Here is a 16,028-nt window from a genome sequence, read left to right on the forward strand (position 1 = left end):
TGCCGTGGAAATCACACTGATGTCAAATGTTTGAGGGTGAGGTCTTCCTACACACTTCTCTTTAGGCATTTAGTCTAATTTTTTAGATGCTATTCCTCTTATATTTTTTTTTTTCCAAAGGCTCTCAGGAAAGCCAACCCATCTCCTGAGCCTTAGATCACTGAGGTAAACGTCAGGGAGCTGAACATACCAGCCTCCACTGTGGTGAAGTCCTGACTACTCCATTCACTCCACTTCCAGAAGTGGTTGGCATCAGCACAGCGGACTCGGGCAGTATACTCTGTGTCGGGCTCCAATTCACTCAAAAGGTACCTGCCATTCACCTTGACGGAAACATTGTGCTGCTTGATCAAAAGAGAGAATAAAGAAAAAAAGAAAAAAGAAGACAGATGTATTGGTGAGCATGTCTCACTTGCAAAGCCAAACCAGGACAATGCAAATACTGACTTGGAGTAGGATCAGTTCCTTGGAGGGAAAAACAATTCTAAGGCCCTCTTCCCAACTCTAAAAGTCTATGATTAATTTCATAGCCCTTTTAAAACAGATGACCCACATCCTTTAAACCCACACAGAAATAAGAGTTTAAACTGATTTCATTCAGTCATCTCCCTGTTCAGGATATAAAAGGATTTTTGAAAATAGCAAATAGAAAATGAACCCAGGTTCTTACTTGTATCATTTGTCTTTCACCATAGACTTCAATCTCACACAGAAGTGTGAAGTCATCCCCAAGGGAGTGCACCTTCCAGGTCAGGACAGCATTTGTGGCACTTACATTTTCAAATTTGACACTAAAGGGACTCATTGGATGAACTGCCAGGAAAAGAAAAAGAAACAAAGAAAAAAAAATTCACACATAGATCCAAAAGACTTTAGTAAGTAGGCAGTTCATTTCTTCATTTATTTGTTCAATACCTATTTTTTGTTCACATTTGAGAAAATGACTAACAAGACCAGACTTACAGGAAAGATAGAGTAAGCCAACGACACAGCCTTTCTCTCTCAATGATTCTATCAGACACATTGAACAAAATTCAGAAAGAAAAACTAAACACAAGTGGAAGAATGCAAAAGGGAGTCAAAACTTGGTGGAGGGGGCCCATAGGGAGAATTACTACAGAACCCAGAGTCTAACCATAATGACATTCACAATGTCAAGGATACAACACAAAATATGTAGAATGTGCCTGGAGCACAACAGCCTAAAGGGAAGGGGAGCAGCCAAACTCTGTTCACCTTCCCCCAAGAAACAGGGTGTCCTTTAATGCTTTAGCCCAGTGAGTCATCTAAATCCCAGGATGGGTGTTTTTTTGAGGCCCCACAGCTGTGATACAATTGAGGAACACAGAGATCAGAGCCCATTCGTCCTGGGTGTCTTTCCTGAGCCTTGGGGGACAAGCTGGCAATGACTCCTAGGCTTCTGACATTCCTTGCTGCTTTCGTATGAGCATTGGATCCATTTCATGTGGCTTCGGTGCATGAGTGTGCCCTGTGTCACAAGACGGAGACAAGTTGGTACCCAGTGCACAATGAACCCGCTTCACAAAGTTGGCACAGCAAGAAGGGTTGAACCTGAGGGCCCATGCATGCAGATGCTTTGTTTTATTTTGTTTTTTTGAGACAGAGTTTCAAGCTTTTGCCCTGGGTAGAGTGCCATGGTGTCATAGCTCACAGCAACCTCCAACTCCTGGGCTCCAGCGATCCTCTTGCCTCAGTTTTTCTATTTTTAGTAGAGACAGGGGTCTCACTTCTGCTTAGGCTGGTCTTGAATTCCTGAGCTCAAGCAATCCACCTGCCTCAGCCTCCCAGAGTGCTAGGATTATAGGCGTGAGCCACCCCGCCCAGTCAGTCGGATATTTTATGGAAAAAGAGGAGAGAGAAGAGAGACCTCTCTCTCTCTCTCTCTCACTGTCTCTCTCTCTCACACACACAAACCCTGAGGATGAGGGTGAGGTGGCTGCATGGACTAAGGCAGAGAAAATAATGTGGAGACCAGAAAACTCAGGACTGTTATGTGAGGCCCAGAGCTCAGGAAGTGGGTGCTCAGATGCACGCTGAGGCCACTGGGAAGGAAGGAGAACACGTCCTCTAACTATCCTTAAGATGTCTGAGAAGAAACAAAATGCGCGGTGCAGGGACCTTCAGAGAGAGGGTGACTCAGGCTCCAGAGCACAGACAAGGATACCTGTTCAGAGTTTCCTGCAGCTTGGCTGTTTGACAAAGAGACGTAGCAGATTCAAATGGTGCAGTTAGGGGAGGGGCCCAAGTCTCTGTGTCCCAGAGTGGAGGCCGACAACCCTAAACTCTTGTCAAGAGGAGAATTCAGATATTTCTGAGGTTCCTGGACACTGGAGACCACATGGCAATGTCTCCTGGTCACTTTAGGGGGGGTTAGGACAAACACAGTGACCTGTGGTATTTCTGTGCTGGGGTCTACACTGACGTTGTGGCTGCTTGTGACACAGGACGTCACCTCTAGCTGAGGGGCTATGGCCCCTCACAGCCAAGAATTCGAGCTGTAACAGGGGGGCAGATGCATTACTGCCTGCTGACTCTGCCACCCAACCCAGGGGGTCACCCAACAGAAGCCGTTTTGCATGGTGAGTGCAGCGTTGTACATTGCCTTGTTAAATCAGGACTTTACATGGATAAAAATGTCACAGATAACACTATCACAAAGTAACAGCCCAGTTATGCAGCCAGAAGGGCCTCCTGGGCACACTAACAATGGACTATCACAGGCTAAATGCCAAGGCCACTTAGGCTGAAAGCCAAAAAGAAGTATCCCGGACATAGTTCATGAAAACTGCTGCTCTTTGCGGCACCCACTCATAAAAAGGAGGCCCAACAGCTGGTAGGCATCTTTGGGCGCTGGAGATACCATGTCCCCAACCTGAGTGTCCTTTTGATCCACTTAGTGAAGGTGACCAATAAAGCCACCAACAGTTAATGGGGCCTCTACAACAACATGCCGCGCGGGCCATTCCACGAGTTGTGGTCCAGACACTGCTGTTCAGAACCTTTAGACCAGAGCCTACTAGCCTGATAAAATTACAGTGCCCGAAGCCTCCAGGCATGAGGATTGGAGTCCCTGGTGAGAAGAAATCAGTCTCTCAGATTTCTAATAACTGTTTGAGGCAGCCACCAGGTACCCCTTTTATATGGCAACCCCTTGTTTGCTACTGGGCAATAGTCTCTGGAGAGTGAGCATCTTACAGCCAATTCATGTATGCTAGGACATGAATTGCCCATTCTCACTTGGTTACAAAGTAAAACCAGACAGGCCCAACAGAACTCAATTATTAAATGAACTGGCACATTTAAGGCGGTGTTTAACTGGGACCCAGTGTTACGAGCATGGTGTAGGCTCTATGAACAAATGGCTCACGGTAACGAGAAGGGACCATGCAAGCTGTAGAGGCCGCTTCGGCTACTCCTGGGGCTGCCTGGAGCCAAAGATTCAAAACCTTGCCTGCCAATGGTGCGGTCCAGTTTACAGACAGCCCTGACAAACTAAAAGCAGATGGGATTCCTGGGGATGCCGCTGCCGTCCACCCCTAGATAGCCATCTTTTGACCAAGACCGAACACAGCTGTTCTGCCCACTATACGCCAGAGTAATGGACATGCCGGCCCCCCTACCACCACTGTCAACAGCACAGCCATTGGTCAGGAGAAAAACAATTGAGTGGACGATTAAAGACCCCCCTTGGGTGGGGACAAGAAATATAGGAACTGCTTGCTGTGTGAAAGTTGTCAGAATCAAAATGGAGTCACTTATGTTAAAAAACAAACACCTGAAAAACAGAACAAAGGCCCCCCAAGGGAGGATTCTCATGCACGATAACAGAAACTATCACAAAAGACCCAGCAAATACCGCAACTTTGCACAAAGGCCAGCACAACTTTATACAAAAAAACTTCTGCAAGGACATATGCCCAGCAGCTATCTGTCCAACCTTGGCTGCCTTTGTTACTGATCCTAATAGCCAAGGATGAGGATCTCAAAACAATTATGCAATCCTACTCATTTTTTTTTTTTTGAGATAGAGTTTCACTATGTCACCCTCAGTAGAGTGCCATGGTGTCCCTGCTCATAGCAACCTCAAACTCTTGGGCTCAAGTGATTCTTTTGCCTCAGCCTCTCAAGTAGCTGGGACTACAGGCGCCCGCCACAATGCTTGGCTATTTTTTGTTGCAGTTGTCATGGCTGGTTAGCCGGCCCGGGCAGAGTTTAAACCTGCCAACTTCAGTGTAGGTGGCTGGTGCCATAACCACTGTGCTACAGGCGCCAAGCTGCAATTCCACTCATTTTTTAAAAGAAACTTTGTCTTCTGGGCGGTGCCTGTGGCTCAAAGGAGTAGGGCGCCAGCCCCATATATAGGAGGTGGCAGGTTCAAACCTGGCCTCAGCCAAAGACTGCAAAAAAAAAAAAAAAAAAAAAAGAAAGAAAGAAAGAAAGAAACTTTGTCTTCCTTTACCTTCCTGAATATGGATGTAGTTACTATGGCTCATGTATTCCCGTTGTGATGCCCATTCCCAGATACGTATCATTTTCTACACTGGATCCAAGTACGCTGCCACGGAGCCCTTTGCACTCATCACTTCCATGAGTTACCTTTTCTGCCCTGGTGAATCTCCTCCTAGATTCATGGAATCTCTCCCTTGGTTGAGTTCTTTTTGACCTCATTCAGAACCTGATTTGTCCCTAAGGCCACCTTAATAAAGGATTTTGTGTCATCCCTCTTAGGATGATAAAAGATCCTTTGCCTTTTCTGCCGTAAGGACGATGTTCTTCTGCTTTGAGTCCTCTGATGTCTGCAGAATTTACATGCTATCTTAGTATTTCTTTGATCTGCCTGCCTGGGGCAAAATTCTTGTGAGTACTCTGATTTTGCTTTCATTTTGGATTGGTTGGTTACATCTGTAAATTATTTGGCTCTTTTATACACCCTTGCTTATTTCTGAACATTTTCCAGTAGCAAAAATAAATGTTCTAAATTGGCAATTTTCAACTGGTGTGCTCTGCAGACCGGTGTGCCCTACAAGGATCTTAGGTATGCTGCAAAAATTTTTAAAGATCATTAATTAACTTATTTTTGAAAAAAGTTCAAAGCACAGTAACTATATTTTATTCTACTCTTTTTTTTTCATCAACATAATTTAAGTGCATCGCGGAACTTTAACTATAGGTTGAAGTGTGCCACGAGATTAAAAAAGGTTGAAAAACACTATTCTAAGTGGTGGGTGTGAGGTGGCCGATTAAAGCCACCATTATCACCACCTAAACATCAATCTAAACTCCTAATATCCCCTGACAGCATTTATAGGACTTTTTTGCTTTGGAGAGATTAATAAGGAACCGAATGAGATTCTCCAACGTTAAGGCTTACCAGGTTTCCTACCTCATTTTTCTGCACGCTCATTGGCCATTCATTATACCTCATGTGAAATGTCCATTCTTGTTTTTCACCAAATTAAAAAACTTCAACTACAGGATTAAAATAAAATGCTAGTATGTAGAGGCTCCCAGTTCCTCTATTTTCTTTCCTTCTGCCTCTCTGCTACTCTGAATTGGTTGACTTTTTTACTCGTATTAAGATAGTCCACTGCGTTAATTTCAAATGCCACTCAGATGTTTTTCTTAGGATATTTCAGCCAAGATAAGAAAAAGAGAGGGCTTTCACATTACAACAGCTTCACAGCAACCAACAACCTATCTCGTACACCTAAACGTCAACCCTTTTGGAAAGGTAAATTTAGGTTTGCCTGGCTAACAATCACTTAGGGTGATGGAGTTCATTAAAAGATTGATAATCTAAAAAGGAAGCAACTAGATAAAAGTTTGTGAAAGTTAAGGTCTCAGATCAGTTTAGTCAAAATCTTGAGCTCAGAGCAATAATATCAATTTGCAGAAAAAGCAGAGGGGAAAAAAACAAAAAACTAACAAAAAAGAAAAACTCCAAACCAGAGCAAAACAAAAAAACAAAAAAAAAAATCAAAAAACTGTAACTGTCTTTTGCCAAAATGCTTCCTTACCTATGTTGACTAATCAAGCAAACCACATTAGCCAACAAAAATACAAATTTGTTGCTAAAATTCAAGGCCACTCAGAGATTAGGTTTTTCTTATATATAATTCAGCAAGTCCTAGCTAAAATAAAAACATTTGAATATTTAACCTCAAATTCATGTGAAACTAAAAAAAGGATAAAAAGAGGTCTTTAAAAATAAGATAGGTAATTTTATGAAGGCTTTGGATCGATGTTCCCTATAAGGGCAAGTAAAATTCACCCAGATGAATAGGTTCCATTTTGTTAAACATATAATTTCTCCTAATTTCCTCTAATATTTGACTACAATTCTGCAAGTAAGAATAAAAACTGCTTTGTTCCTAACGCCCTAAAGCTGAAGCTGGATAACTTAATATAAATTTCAAGGGATAAGGCCCATGTATGAGCCACACAGAAAGTCCACCCAAATGCCTGCTGCAGAGATCAGCAAACCAGGATAAGAAGTAGACGGCTTCATGCAGTAGATGACTTTTTCCAAGTTGACGGTACAAGACTCCCCATCATAATGAGACGCCTATTCTTATGCCTGTTTTCTTACTTTAACAAGATGATGATGTAATTAAAATTTCACAATCAGTAGCTTCTGCTAGTAACTTGACAAAACCTGGCCGAAGAGACCCTTCAGTACAGCGGTTCCCAACCTGTGGGTCACGATCCCTTTGTAACAATTAAAATATATCCTGCATATCAGATATTTACATTACAATTCATAACAGTAGCAAAATTACAGTCATGAAGTAGCAACAAAAATAATTTTATGGTTGGGGGTCACCAAAACACGAGGAACTGTATTAAAGGGTCACGGCATTAGGAAGGTTGAGAACCGCTGCTTTAGTACCTCTTGGTGAACTAAGGGCATGTCTGTGTTCCTGCTAATACCATATGCTGTGCCTGGGAGACTCCTGTGGGGAAGCTGAGACCTGTATACACTAAATGCTTTTTGAAAACTTAGATCCCACCTAGTTCTAACTGGTCTCATCTAATTTCCCAGGGTCATTTGAATCACTCGATTGTCTGCCCTTAACACTAGGTTCATAGCTCAAAACTCTTATGCAAACTGGGGTTATCATATTACTGTTAATTTTATTTTGCATTTTCTTTTTGAAATTATGTTCTTGTTACTTGTTGTAGTTTTGCAGAAGTATGCTTTTTAACAGAATAATGCTGGCCCAGCACTTTGATGACCAAAAGGACTACAGAATAAACAAAGTTGAACTTAACACTGGACTTCAGGTAGACTTAAACTGAGAGTCACTTTCTCCAAACCTCCCTTATTGCTTAAACGTGGCTATAAGAGTTGTGATGCTGGCTCCAAGCTGCCAATCACCCCCTCCGGCATGAAACCAGACCAGTAACCTGGGACAGGTCCCTCCTTACTAAAAGATGATCAACAATGATTTCTGAGAAAAATCTTGTCCAAAAGGGAGCACTGGAAAGTTGTCAGAATTAAAATGGAGACATATATGACTAAAATTCCCTGAAAAATGATGCTGGGGAACTCCATGAGGGGTGGATTCTCAGGCACCAATGCCTGACAACCAAAACTATCATAAAAAACTGCAAAAACACAGACATTACATTAAAAAAAAAAAAAGACTTTACAAGAACATCTGCCCAGCAACTGCCTATCCAAAGTTGGACTGACAGCCCTTGTCACCAAGGATAATGATCTCAAAACAATTACGTAATCCTCTCAATTTTTCCTTTAAAAACCCTTGTCTTCTTTACTTTCCTGAATATGCCCACAGTTTACTCTGGCCTATGCTATTTCCACTGCGATGCCCTTCCTGAATATGAATCACTTTCTTTTAGAGAATCTCCGTCTTTGTTTGGTATTTGGGATGACAGCTGCCTGGAAAGGGCAAATATCTGTCGCTCACGTGCATGCTGAGATTACCATGGCTGCCCTTGAGAGAAAGTATGTTGTCACACTGACTACCCCATGAGACTTCAACCTCGGGAAGTACCACCCTCTTCTGCCCAAGCAACACAACAACAGGTGCGCTGTCATGGAACACGACAAACTCTCCACGCACCCTGTCATCCACAGGCCAGCACAGCCCCTGAATGATGAAACAGCAGCCTCACACAGCCACTGAGACAGGACATCGGGATGGCCGGCTAGGGGGGTAGCACCCCCGTCTCACGTCTGACACTGCTCTCCAGTGCCAGGGAAACGCAGCACGGCAGGCACACTGAGAATGCTGCGCACGGTGCAGGTGGAGGGGGACAAGCCGGCTGCTTGATTAGGCTGCACCTGTGAAACCCAACCCCAGGTGTTCCCAACCCTGCCTTTCCCCTTTTCCCTTTACAGTGCCTGTCCTGGGGAAGGTGGTTTGTGGTTCAGCCACAGGACCCCCTGACTCTAATCTGGAGATTCTGCTTTTAACCTTTGTGCCCCTTTTGGGGAGTCCACGGGGGGATTGTGGGGGGACAAGACTGATCAGTACCAGGGTGCTAAGGTCCCAGGACATCTGATCCTTCCAGCTGGTTAGGCAACAGCATGAAACATGTCAAGTGTATATATAGGATGTGGCCTCCCCGCTTGGCCTGAGACCAAAAGGTCAGGGTCACACAGCAAGGGCAGTGGGAGCTGCAGAGGTAGCAGCCTCCGGACTGGGACAGAAAGACTGGGTCTCTACGCTAACTCAGCCCCACCCCATCCAACAGGTAGACAGCACCTGACACCCTGGGAAGATGGAGCAGCTGCAGAAGCCTGGAGGTGGGAGGCCTTCAATAGGGTCTCCCTGTGGATCACCACAAAGTGCTGGGTTTGCCAGCCAGGACCTTGTTCTGTCAAAGACCAGAGTGACCGTCTCGTCCTGCCCATGGTAACCTGTTCCTGAATTCCTTAGACCACTGTGTGCCTCACAGAACCAAGCCCTGGTGTCCACTGTGTAAAAAGAAACTAGATGCTCCTGTGTTAACTGACTCTATAGCAAAACATTAGGACCACAACCAACGAACCTTGGTGGGCTTGTGTTTTCCAACATTCACTTGTCCAATTGTTTACACCAAAACCCTACACGTCATCCTAAACGCCTCTTTCCCTGTTTTAAATTCCCATTTCCGTATTTCCCTGCAGAAGTCCTATCAACTCTATTCCAAACTATATTCAGAACACCACCTCCTTCCACCAGCTTCAGACCACAGCTGTGGTCCAGCCCACCCCCCTCACCAGCACCCTGCCCCTCCCTGGCACCCCACAGTCCAGCCTGAGTGGCTTTTCCCACAGCATACATCACATCATGTCTCGCTCTGAAGAAAACCTTTCAGCCCAAATGTCTTTCCCAGCCTTACAGCTGTTGTGTGATCTGATCACTGCCCACAATTCCAGGAAAGACTTTTCTCACAGGAAAGACTCAAGGACATTCTTTCTGCCCTTCAAAGAAAAAACAAAACTTGTTTCCATCCCATGACTGTTTCAAATGCTCTTTCCCCAGATTATTCTGGGACTTGGGAAAGGGCCATTCACGGGGACCTACGGGAAGCAGAGGCCCAGTCCTCTTCTATAAATCCTTGTCTCTCACTGGGGCATCCAAGAAATTCAGAAAAAGGGAAAAAGGGAGAGTGGATGTGAATACCTCTCATCATCTAGGAGGTCCTGCTCACCATACTGAGTGAATCAGCAGCCCAGACTATCTACCTCATTACTTGACTTCTGCAATGACAAGAGGTGCTCAAACATGACTTGTACCCTGCTTTTGTTATCAGTATTAATAATGAGTATTATAATTTTAATACTTTTTTCCTGTCTTAAAATGTATATACATTTTTTTCACCTTCTGTATAAAAATGTATACCAAACACATGTATAAAAATGCTTTGCATCCAAAAGCACAAAACTTGATATAACCTGCAAATCCATCAAAGGAGTTGTATGAATAAAACATTGAATATTTACACAGCAAAATTCTATACCGTAGTCAGAACAAATGAACTATTGTAACACTCAACTGTGGACAAATCTTAGCAGTTTAATATTATACAAAAATAATTACCAAATTAGTACATAAAGCTCGATGCCCTTTACATTGATTAAAACTAAAGAAAATAAAAACTTATTTTTCAAGTTATACAAGAAATAAGAATAAACACACAATTTAAAGAGATAATCATCTTGGTGGGAGGAGCAAGGGGGGAGCAAGATGAGATGTGACTTGAATTAAGTTATCATCAGAGTCCTAGTTTTGAACTTGGGTAGTAAGCTCATTGGTGCTCATGATACTATCAAGACAAACAACAGCAGATCCAGGCATCCATGAGCAGTGTGGGCTGAACAGTGTGTGTAAGTTCTGACTTACACTTAAGTCAATTAGTAAGATCTACTACACAGTGTGTCAAAGACGCATCAGTGGCCACCGTGGGGAGTGACACCTCTATGCTCACCTCGATGAGTCGGGTTAAAAAGAAGATGGACACTTCTCTTCCTTAAGTAATTTTCAGCAGTGAGTGTGAAGTTATACCTTTCTTGTGAGTCTTGTGTTATTTGCCAGTTGCACCGGTTTTTCTCTTTACAAAGTTTCTTTTTCCCAGAAAATCTTAAACAACAAAACAAAATAATTACAGGGCTTACATTCTCCTCAAAACAGAGGTATCCCTATGGTAACATTCACACTGTGGTCCACATATTTGCATTGATCCATCACCAGCAAGTAAGCAAAAAGGAAAATACTGTTTCAACAAAATTGAAACATGGGGTTAAATGTGTAATCAATCACTGACTCCTCCTCATGGTTGGGGAGAACATCTCCTAATTTACTTGGAATATTCTTAAAAAGTGAGAAATTAGGTAGACCTAGATTGTCAGATGGGGCTATTTTCATATCTAGATATACCATTAACTGTCTTATTCTTATGCTAAATATTCCTTTTACAGTACCCTCAGGTAGAAAATGTTATACATTATGACCACTGCTTCTTGACCTTGAAGTGGTTTCAAAATATATGTTCAAATTTCCTGCAACACCAAAGTGTAGCTTTTGTGATGCTATCACAAGGACCCTTAAATAAGGAAGAATCTGTCCGTAATGCAACCCCAACTAACTTACGATTCAAATAAAGTATAGTAGCTTTCGGAAGGTTGTTTAGACCAAGCCAAGGCGGTGTCCACCCCGGGATCCCAAGTACAGCTCAAAGTCTTCAAGTCCTGAGTTTCACAAGAAAAGTCCTTGGGTTCCTCAAGTACTTCTGTCCATACAAAAATACACACAGACCAAAGACCTAGTTAAAATCTCTACTGAAAGACAAATCACACGGAAGCGTGGGCCCTAAAGTGCTGAGTTTCTCTGAGTGATGAAGATCTCACTGAGCTGAGAGCCCCCCAGAGTTCCCAAAACCATTTCTTAGGTGCCTCATCTTCCACCCCTTCTTCCTTCCATTCTTGGGACACCACAGGGATGATTGGCCAGGGATGTGTATGTGGCTGACACTGTCTGCAATTGGCAAAGCTGTAACCCCAGTGCCGGCCCAGGGCCACAGCTGACAGAAAGCCCAGGGGATGCGAGAGAGCCAGATTCTGTGAGCTACTAAACTCAGCAGCCCAGACCTGAGGATTCCAAGGAATAGCACCCGTTAAGTCCCTGGAGTCACTGCTATCCTTGGTGACCACACCCAGGGGCACAGGAGAACCAAGCATCCAAGAGACTAGAAAGCTCTCTGGCAGGGGATGTGAGGAGGGAGGAGTCACAGGAATTGCCCTACTGTGCAGGGAGGGCAACCCCAAGACAAAACACAAGTCCCTGTATGTGCACACAGACCTGCATGAAGATGAAAACGTTCCCACTCCAGTGAGGTGTCCACTGGAGCCACACAATGAAAACAGTAACAGCCTCTGTTTCCTGATTCCCTTCTCCACCCCACTATTGTAGGCCAAGGACAGCCCTCGTTCATTAATCCTCACAATCGCCATCCTCATCCCCGTTTCACAGAGGAGGAATGGTTTAGAGAAGCTGAGAAATTTGGTCAAGAGGACACTCCCAGCCAGGGAAAGAAAGTTTGAACCCAGAGCGTCCAGACCACAACCCTGGCTGTCTTTATGTGGTGGCCCAACCTGCAGCCCTTCCCCTCCCTCTGTGATCCTGTGGAAATGCCAGCGTGGCTGAGGCAAAGCAGATTTTTCCCGCAGCCCAGGTCATGACCTGAACTCTCTCTCGGTGTCTAGGAATATCCTAGTCAGTAAAGCCATGAAAACAACAGGAAATCCTGGAAGCATTGCTTCTGGATATCGTTTCCGGAGCCTCCCCTGGAAGACTTGGGAAACAAGAAAACCAAGACCATTCTTGAAAACGTTTGTCTTGTAGTAAAGGAGATTCAATCTATTCCGTAGGGATTGAGGAGAGAGGGCCACACAGAATTTGCATACTTACTTGAGACAAACAGAACAGTGCCACCATTTATGGTATTTCTCCCCTGATCCACACAATAGATATTTGTCCCTCTTTCCCTAACAAAAGGAACATTTTTCAACTTGAATGTGGATACATGTGGATCAAGTTGTTCTCCATGAATCTGTTCATCATCCAAATAACAGGATATGTTATTTTGAATGTTCCCAGAAATGTAACAAATGGTGACATCAGAGCCTTCTTCTACCAGCTTATCTTTAGGGAAAATGAACAATGTATTCCGTTCAAAAGAATCTTGTACTGTTAAGACCAAAAAAAAAAGACAGCTGAATTAGACTCTCACTCTCGGTAGATAACTTTAACTTTTGCTACCTTTTGGAGAACAAATAGCAATCTGAATTTCTCCATCAAACCCCAACCTTTTGGTGCCTGCAAAACAGTCCTTTCCAAAACCGCTCCTGTTGTTCTGCTCATCCCACTGCCGCGGCCCTTCCTGCCCCGGCCAAAGACAGCAGCGTTATCACTGGCACTGCTGATCACTGTGGGATGGGTGCTGCAGCAGCCGTAGCCAGTCTCTACGGAGCCCCAGCTGCACGGGAGGCCCTGCGTTGAGTGCCTACGCACTTTATCTCACGTCAGCCTTACTGCCTACGACAGAGCGGGTAGGACTGAGCAGAAGTTCACTCAGCTAGTTAGTAAGCGGCAAAGCCATGTCTAAGACCAGCCAGGTCTACCCAGCTTCAACTCCACACATCCCTTTGGACTGTACTGGAGATCACATCTCTTCCCCCTTCTCAGAAATTTCAGTCACCCAGATATCATCTCCTTTTGCTCCAGACTATCCTTCTACAGGGACTGTGGGCATATTAAAATCCCCAGGGCTCTCCCTTTCTATGGAAACTCACCGACTTCCCACGGCTCCCTCCTGGCACCTTCTTGGGCCTGGGCTCCAGAAGGAGCTGACTGTGCTTGTTGCTAGGATTTGACACCCCCAGTCACACCCCAGCCGCCTGCAGGCTGGCTGCTGGCCACTGTGCAACCGTGTGGCCTGGGCATGGGGCACCGGATTTATTTTTAAGGCCATCAGATGATTCTACTTTGCAACCATGGTTGAGAATCTGTGCTTTGGAAGTTGGTAATGATCAGGTTTTCCCTTTATTCTTAAGTTCCTTTTGAGGTTACAGTTTTGAGAAACATAGTCCATTTTATGGAACCTGTTTATAATGTGGTTCTTTTCTTTCTCTTACTGTCTTTTTTATCTCTCCTTTTTTTCCCTGTACAGGTAGTTTCTGATTTGCAAGCACTCAACTGATGTACGACTCACACTTACAATCAGGGCTGGTACAGGTAATAGGTAAATGTGCCTGTTACAACCTACATACGAATTCAACTGAAGAACAAACCTACAGAACCTATCTTGTCCATAACCCAGGGGCTGCCTGGACCTGTGTCCCTCTTTTGGTGGTAGGATATAATAGTTAAGCACATGGCCTCTGGAGCCAGACTGCCCCGGCTGGAATTCCAGCTCTAGCACCAAAGAGCCTGATGGCCTGAGGTGCATCCTCTCGTCCCTTGGTGCCGTTTCTTCATCTGTGAAGTGGGAGTAAAAGTGCTGCATATGTCACAGGGCTGACACAAACACTAAACTAATACGTATCACACTTCAAAAGGTGACTAGAACGTACATTTCATTCTATTATTATTTTTTTCATTGTTAGCTTAACAGGAACATAAGAAACTCTGACAAAACCCACTCTAAATTTTAATTACAACAAAATCATAAGGGATACTTAAAACATGTCTATTATTGCCTCATCACTCAAATGAAGCACAGCTTTCATTGATCCAAATTTCTCCCCTTCTCCCTAGGTGAGGGCTGATCCGGTTCCAGCCCACAATCTGTTTTTGTGAACACAGCCCTCTCGTTCTATTATGCATTAGGACTGCTTTCACCCTATAATGGAAGAGATGAGTAGTCCTAACAGATTGTGTAGTCTGCAAGCCAAAACAGGTCCTGGTTGGCCCTTTACAGAACCTTCCCAGTCACCACCACGGGTGCATACACATTTTGTGTTGTTATAATAAAAACATGTGTGTAGTGTATGTCCTGCTTTGATCCTTAGCATTCTATTAATACAAACACTGCATACATTTAGAAAACAAATGCAAAACGGAGTTTGCTCAATTGGCCTTGGTGAGTAAGCTCAGAAGCGGAACTTCAGACACCTCTCTCCCAGGGGCGAGTTTCTTACCTGTGTTTTTTAATTCCAGTAGAAGCCAAAGGAAAATTATGTCACTATCTTCCTATAGTTTCTCAAAGGGGATTTCCACTCTTTGACTATTGATGTCCAGTAATATAAAATATTAAATCTTTTCGTAACCATCTCGCTTCTTACCTTTGACCTCCTGCCATGAACTCCAGCTGCTCCAGAAATTTGGTGGAGGGAACTTGGCATCGTCCGCCACACTCTTTATTCTTACAAAGTGCGTTGCACATTCCAAAGGAAGCTCGGATTCCCAGCTCCACTGCAGAATTTCGTTCCACTTCACAGTGGTGCTGTAATTCCCCTAAAAGGAAAGGAGAAAATTGGAAATATATAGCCATCCTCTCCTGGAAAACAGCCTGATTTGACTTGTCCCAAAGCACACATCTAAGACCCCGTTGTCAGTCCACAAGACGCACGAGGAAAGTCAGCGGCTCCGAAGGCTCCAGCTATGACCTTCTGCCCTCTAAAACCTCAGCCCCTTGCCTCGGAGGCTCACGCACAGCAAGCGGGGGAAGATACTGGAGTCAGAAACTACTCTCAACACTGGTCACAAAGAACCTGCTAAGAAAATTCTTAACACTAGAGAATTAATTGAGCCATCCCTTAAAAAACAAAATGAAGATTGATGGCATTTTTAATATCCATTGTTAGCCAGGTTTGGATCAGGTTGGCCGAATCCCAGTAGAGAAAGCAGTCCCTCGCAGCACCCCAGGAGCTGCACTGGCTCCCGAAGTCAATGGACGGTTCTCATGCCCCCCCCGCCTCTCCCCCCGCGGGTTTCTCTGTCTCTCCCATGTCCTACTGGTCACATTTGGCCTTCTCCGGGTTCCCCCATTGCTTTGCCACTGTGCAGCTGAGTGGGCTTATAAAAAACAGCAAACCAGAACCTGCCACTTCCCTCGTTCCCAGTGCTCTCTTGTCCTCACTGCTCCCTGTGGTCCTGCGCAGCCTGGCCTGCGCCCCCCCAGCCTCCACATGTTCAGGGCTCCAGCACAGCAGGGTGCTTTCAGGCCTGGGACCCCCCCAGCCCCTCTCTCTCAGGGGTCTTCCCAGAGCACTCTCCTCCTCTCTTCTTACTAAATTAACTTCCAATCCTCACTGACATTTCTGCACAAACAGTCCTTAGTGCGAACTGTGGGAGAAGACTAAGCCTATCCCCAAGCCCAGGACACCTTGCTGGTAACCCACACACGCCGTACGCAGGATGCCCGATCGTGCGTTCATTTCCTCATTGCTGCCAGTGTGCTCGCCACCGAGACAGCGCCATGCGTTGCACAAGGCCTGACCTGGGCCCACTGGCCAAACCTCCATGCTGAATAATTTAATCACTTCCTCGGTCTGC

The 16,028-nt window shown here is 44.7% G+C and overlaps 1 protein-coding gene across 3 annotated transcripts in view; it reads right to left on the bottom strand.

Moving 5' to 3' along the window:
• Positions 1-16,028, bottom strand: part of OSMR (oncostatin M receptor) — a 61,847-nt gene that overhangs the window by 19,752 nt on the left and 26,067 nt on the right. For 2 of the 3 annotated variants that reach the window (XM_053591888.1, XM_053591897.1), the window contains exons 4-9: positions 14,816-14,987; positions 12,441-12,719; positions 11,124-11,262; positions 10,462-10,613; positions 671-813; positions 191-344 (exon numbers count right to left, since the gene is read on the bottom strand). In XM_053591888.1, the coding sequence (XP_053447863.1) occupies positions 191-344; positions 671-813; positions 10,462-10,613; positions 11,124-11,262; positions 12,441-12,719; positions 14,816-14,987 (1,039 nt within the window). The remainder of the gene's footprint in view (positions 1-190; positions 345-670; positions 814-10,461; positions 10,614-11,123; positions 11,263-12,440; positions 12,720-14,815; positions 14,988-16,028) is intronic. The other variant, XM_053591906.1, reaches the window with a different exon arrangement.

The sequence above is a fragment of the Nycticebus coucang genome, chromosome 1 (assembly GCF_027406575.1).
Source record: "Nycticebus coucang isolate mNycCou1 chromosome 1, mNycCou1.pri, whole genome shotgun sequence".
Classification (NCBI taxonomy): Eukaryota; Metazoa; Chordata; class Mammalia; order Primates; family Lorisidae; genus Nycticebus; species Nycticebus coucang.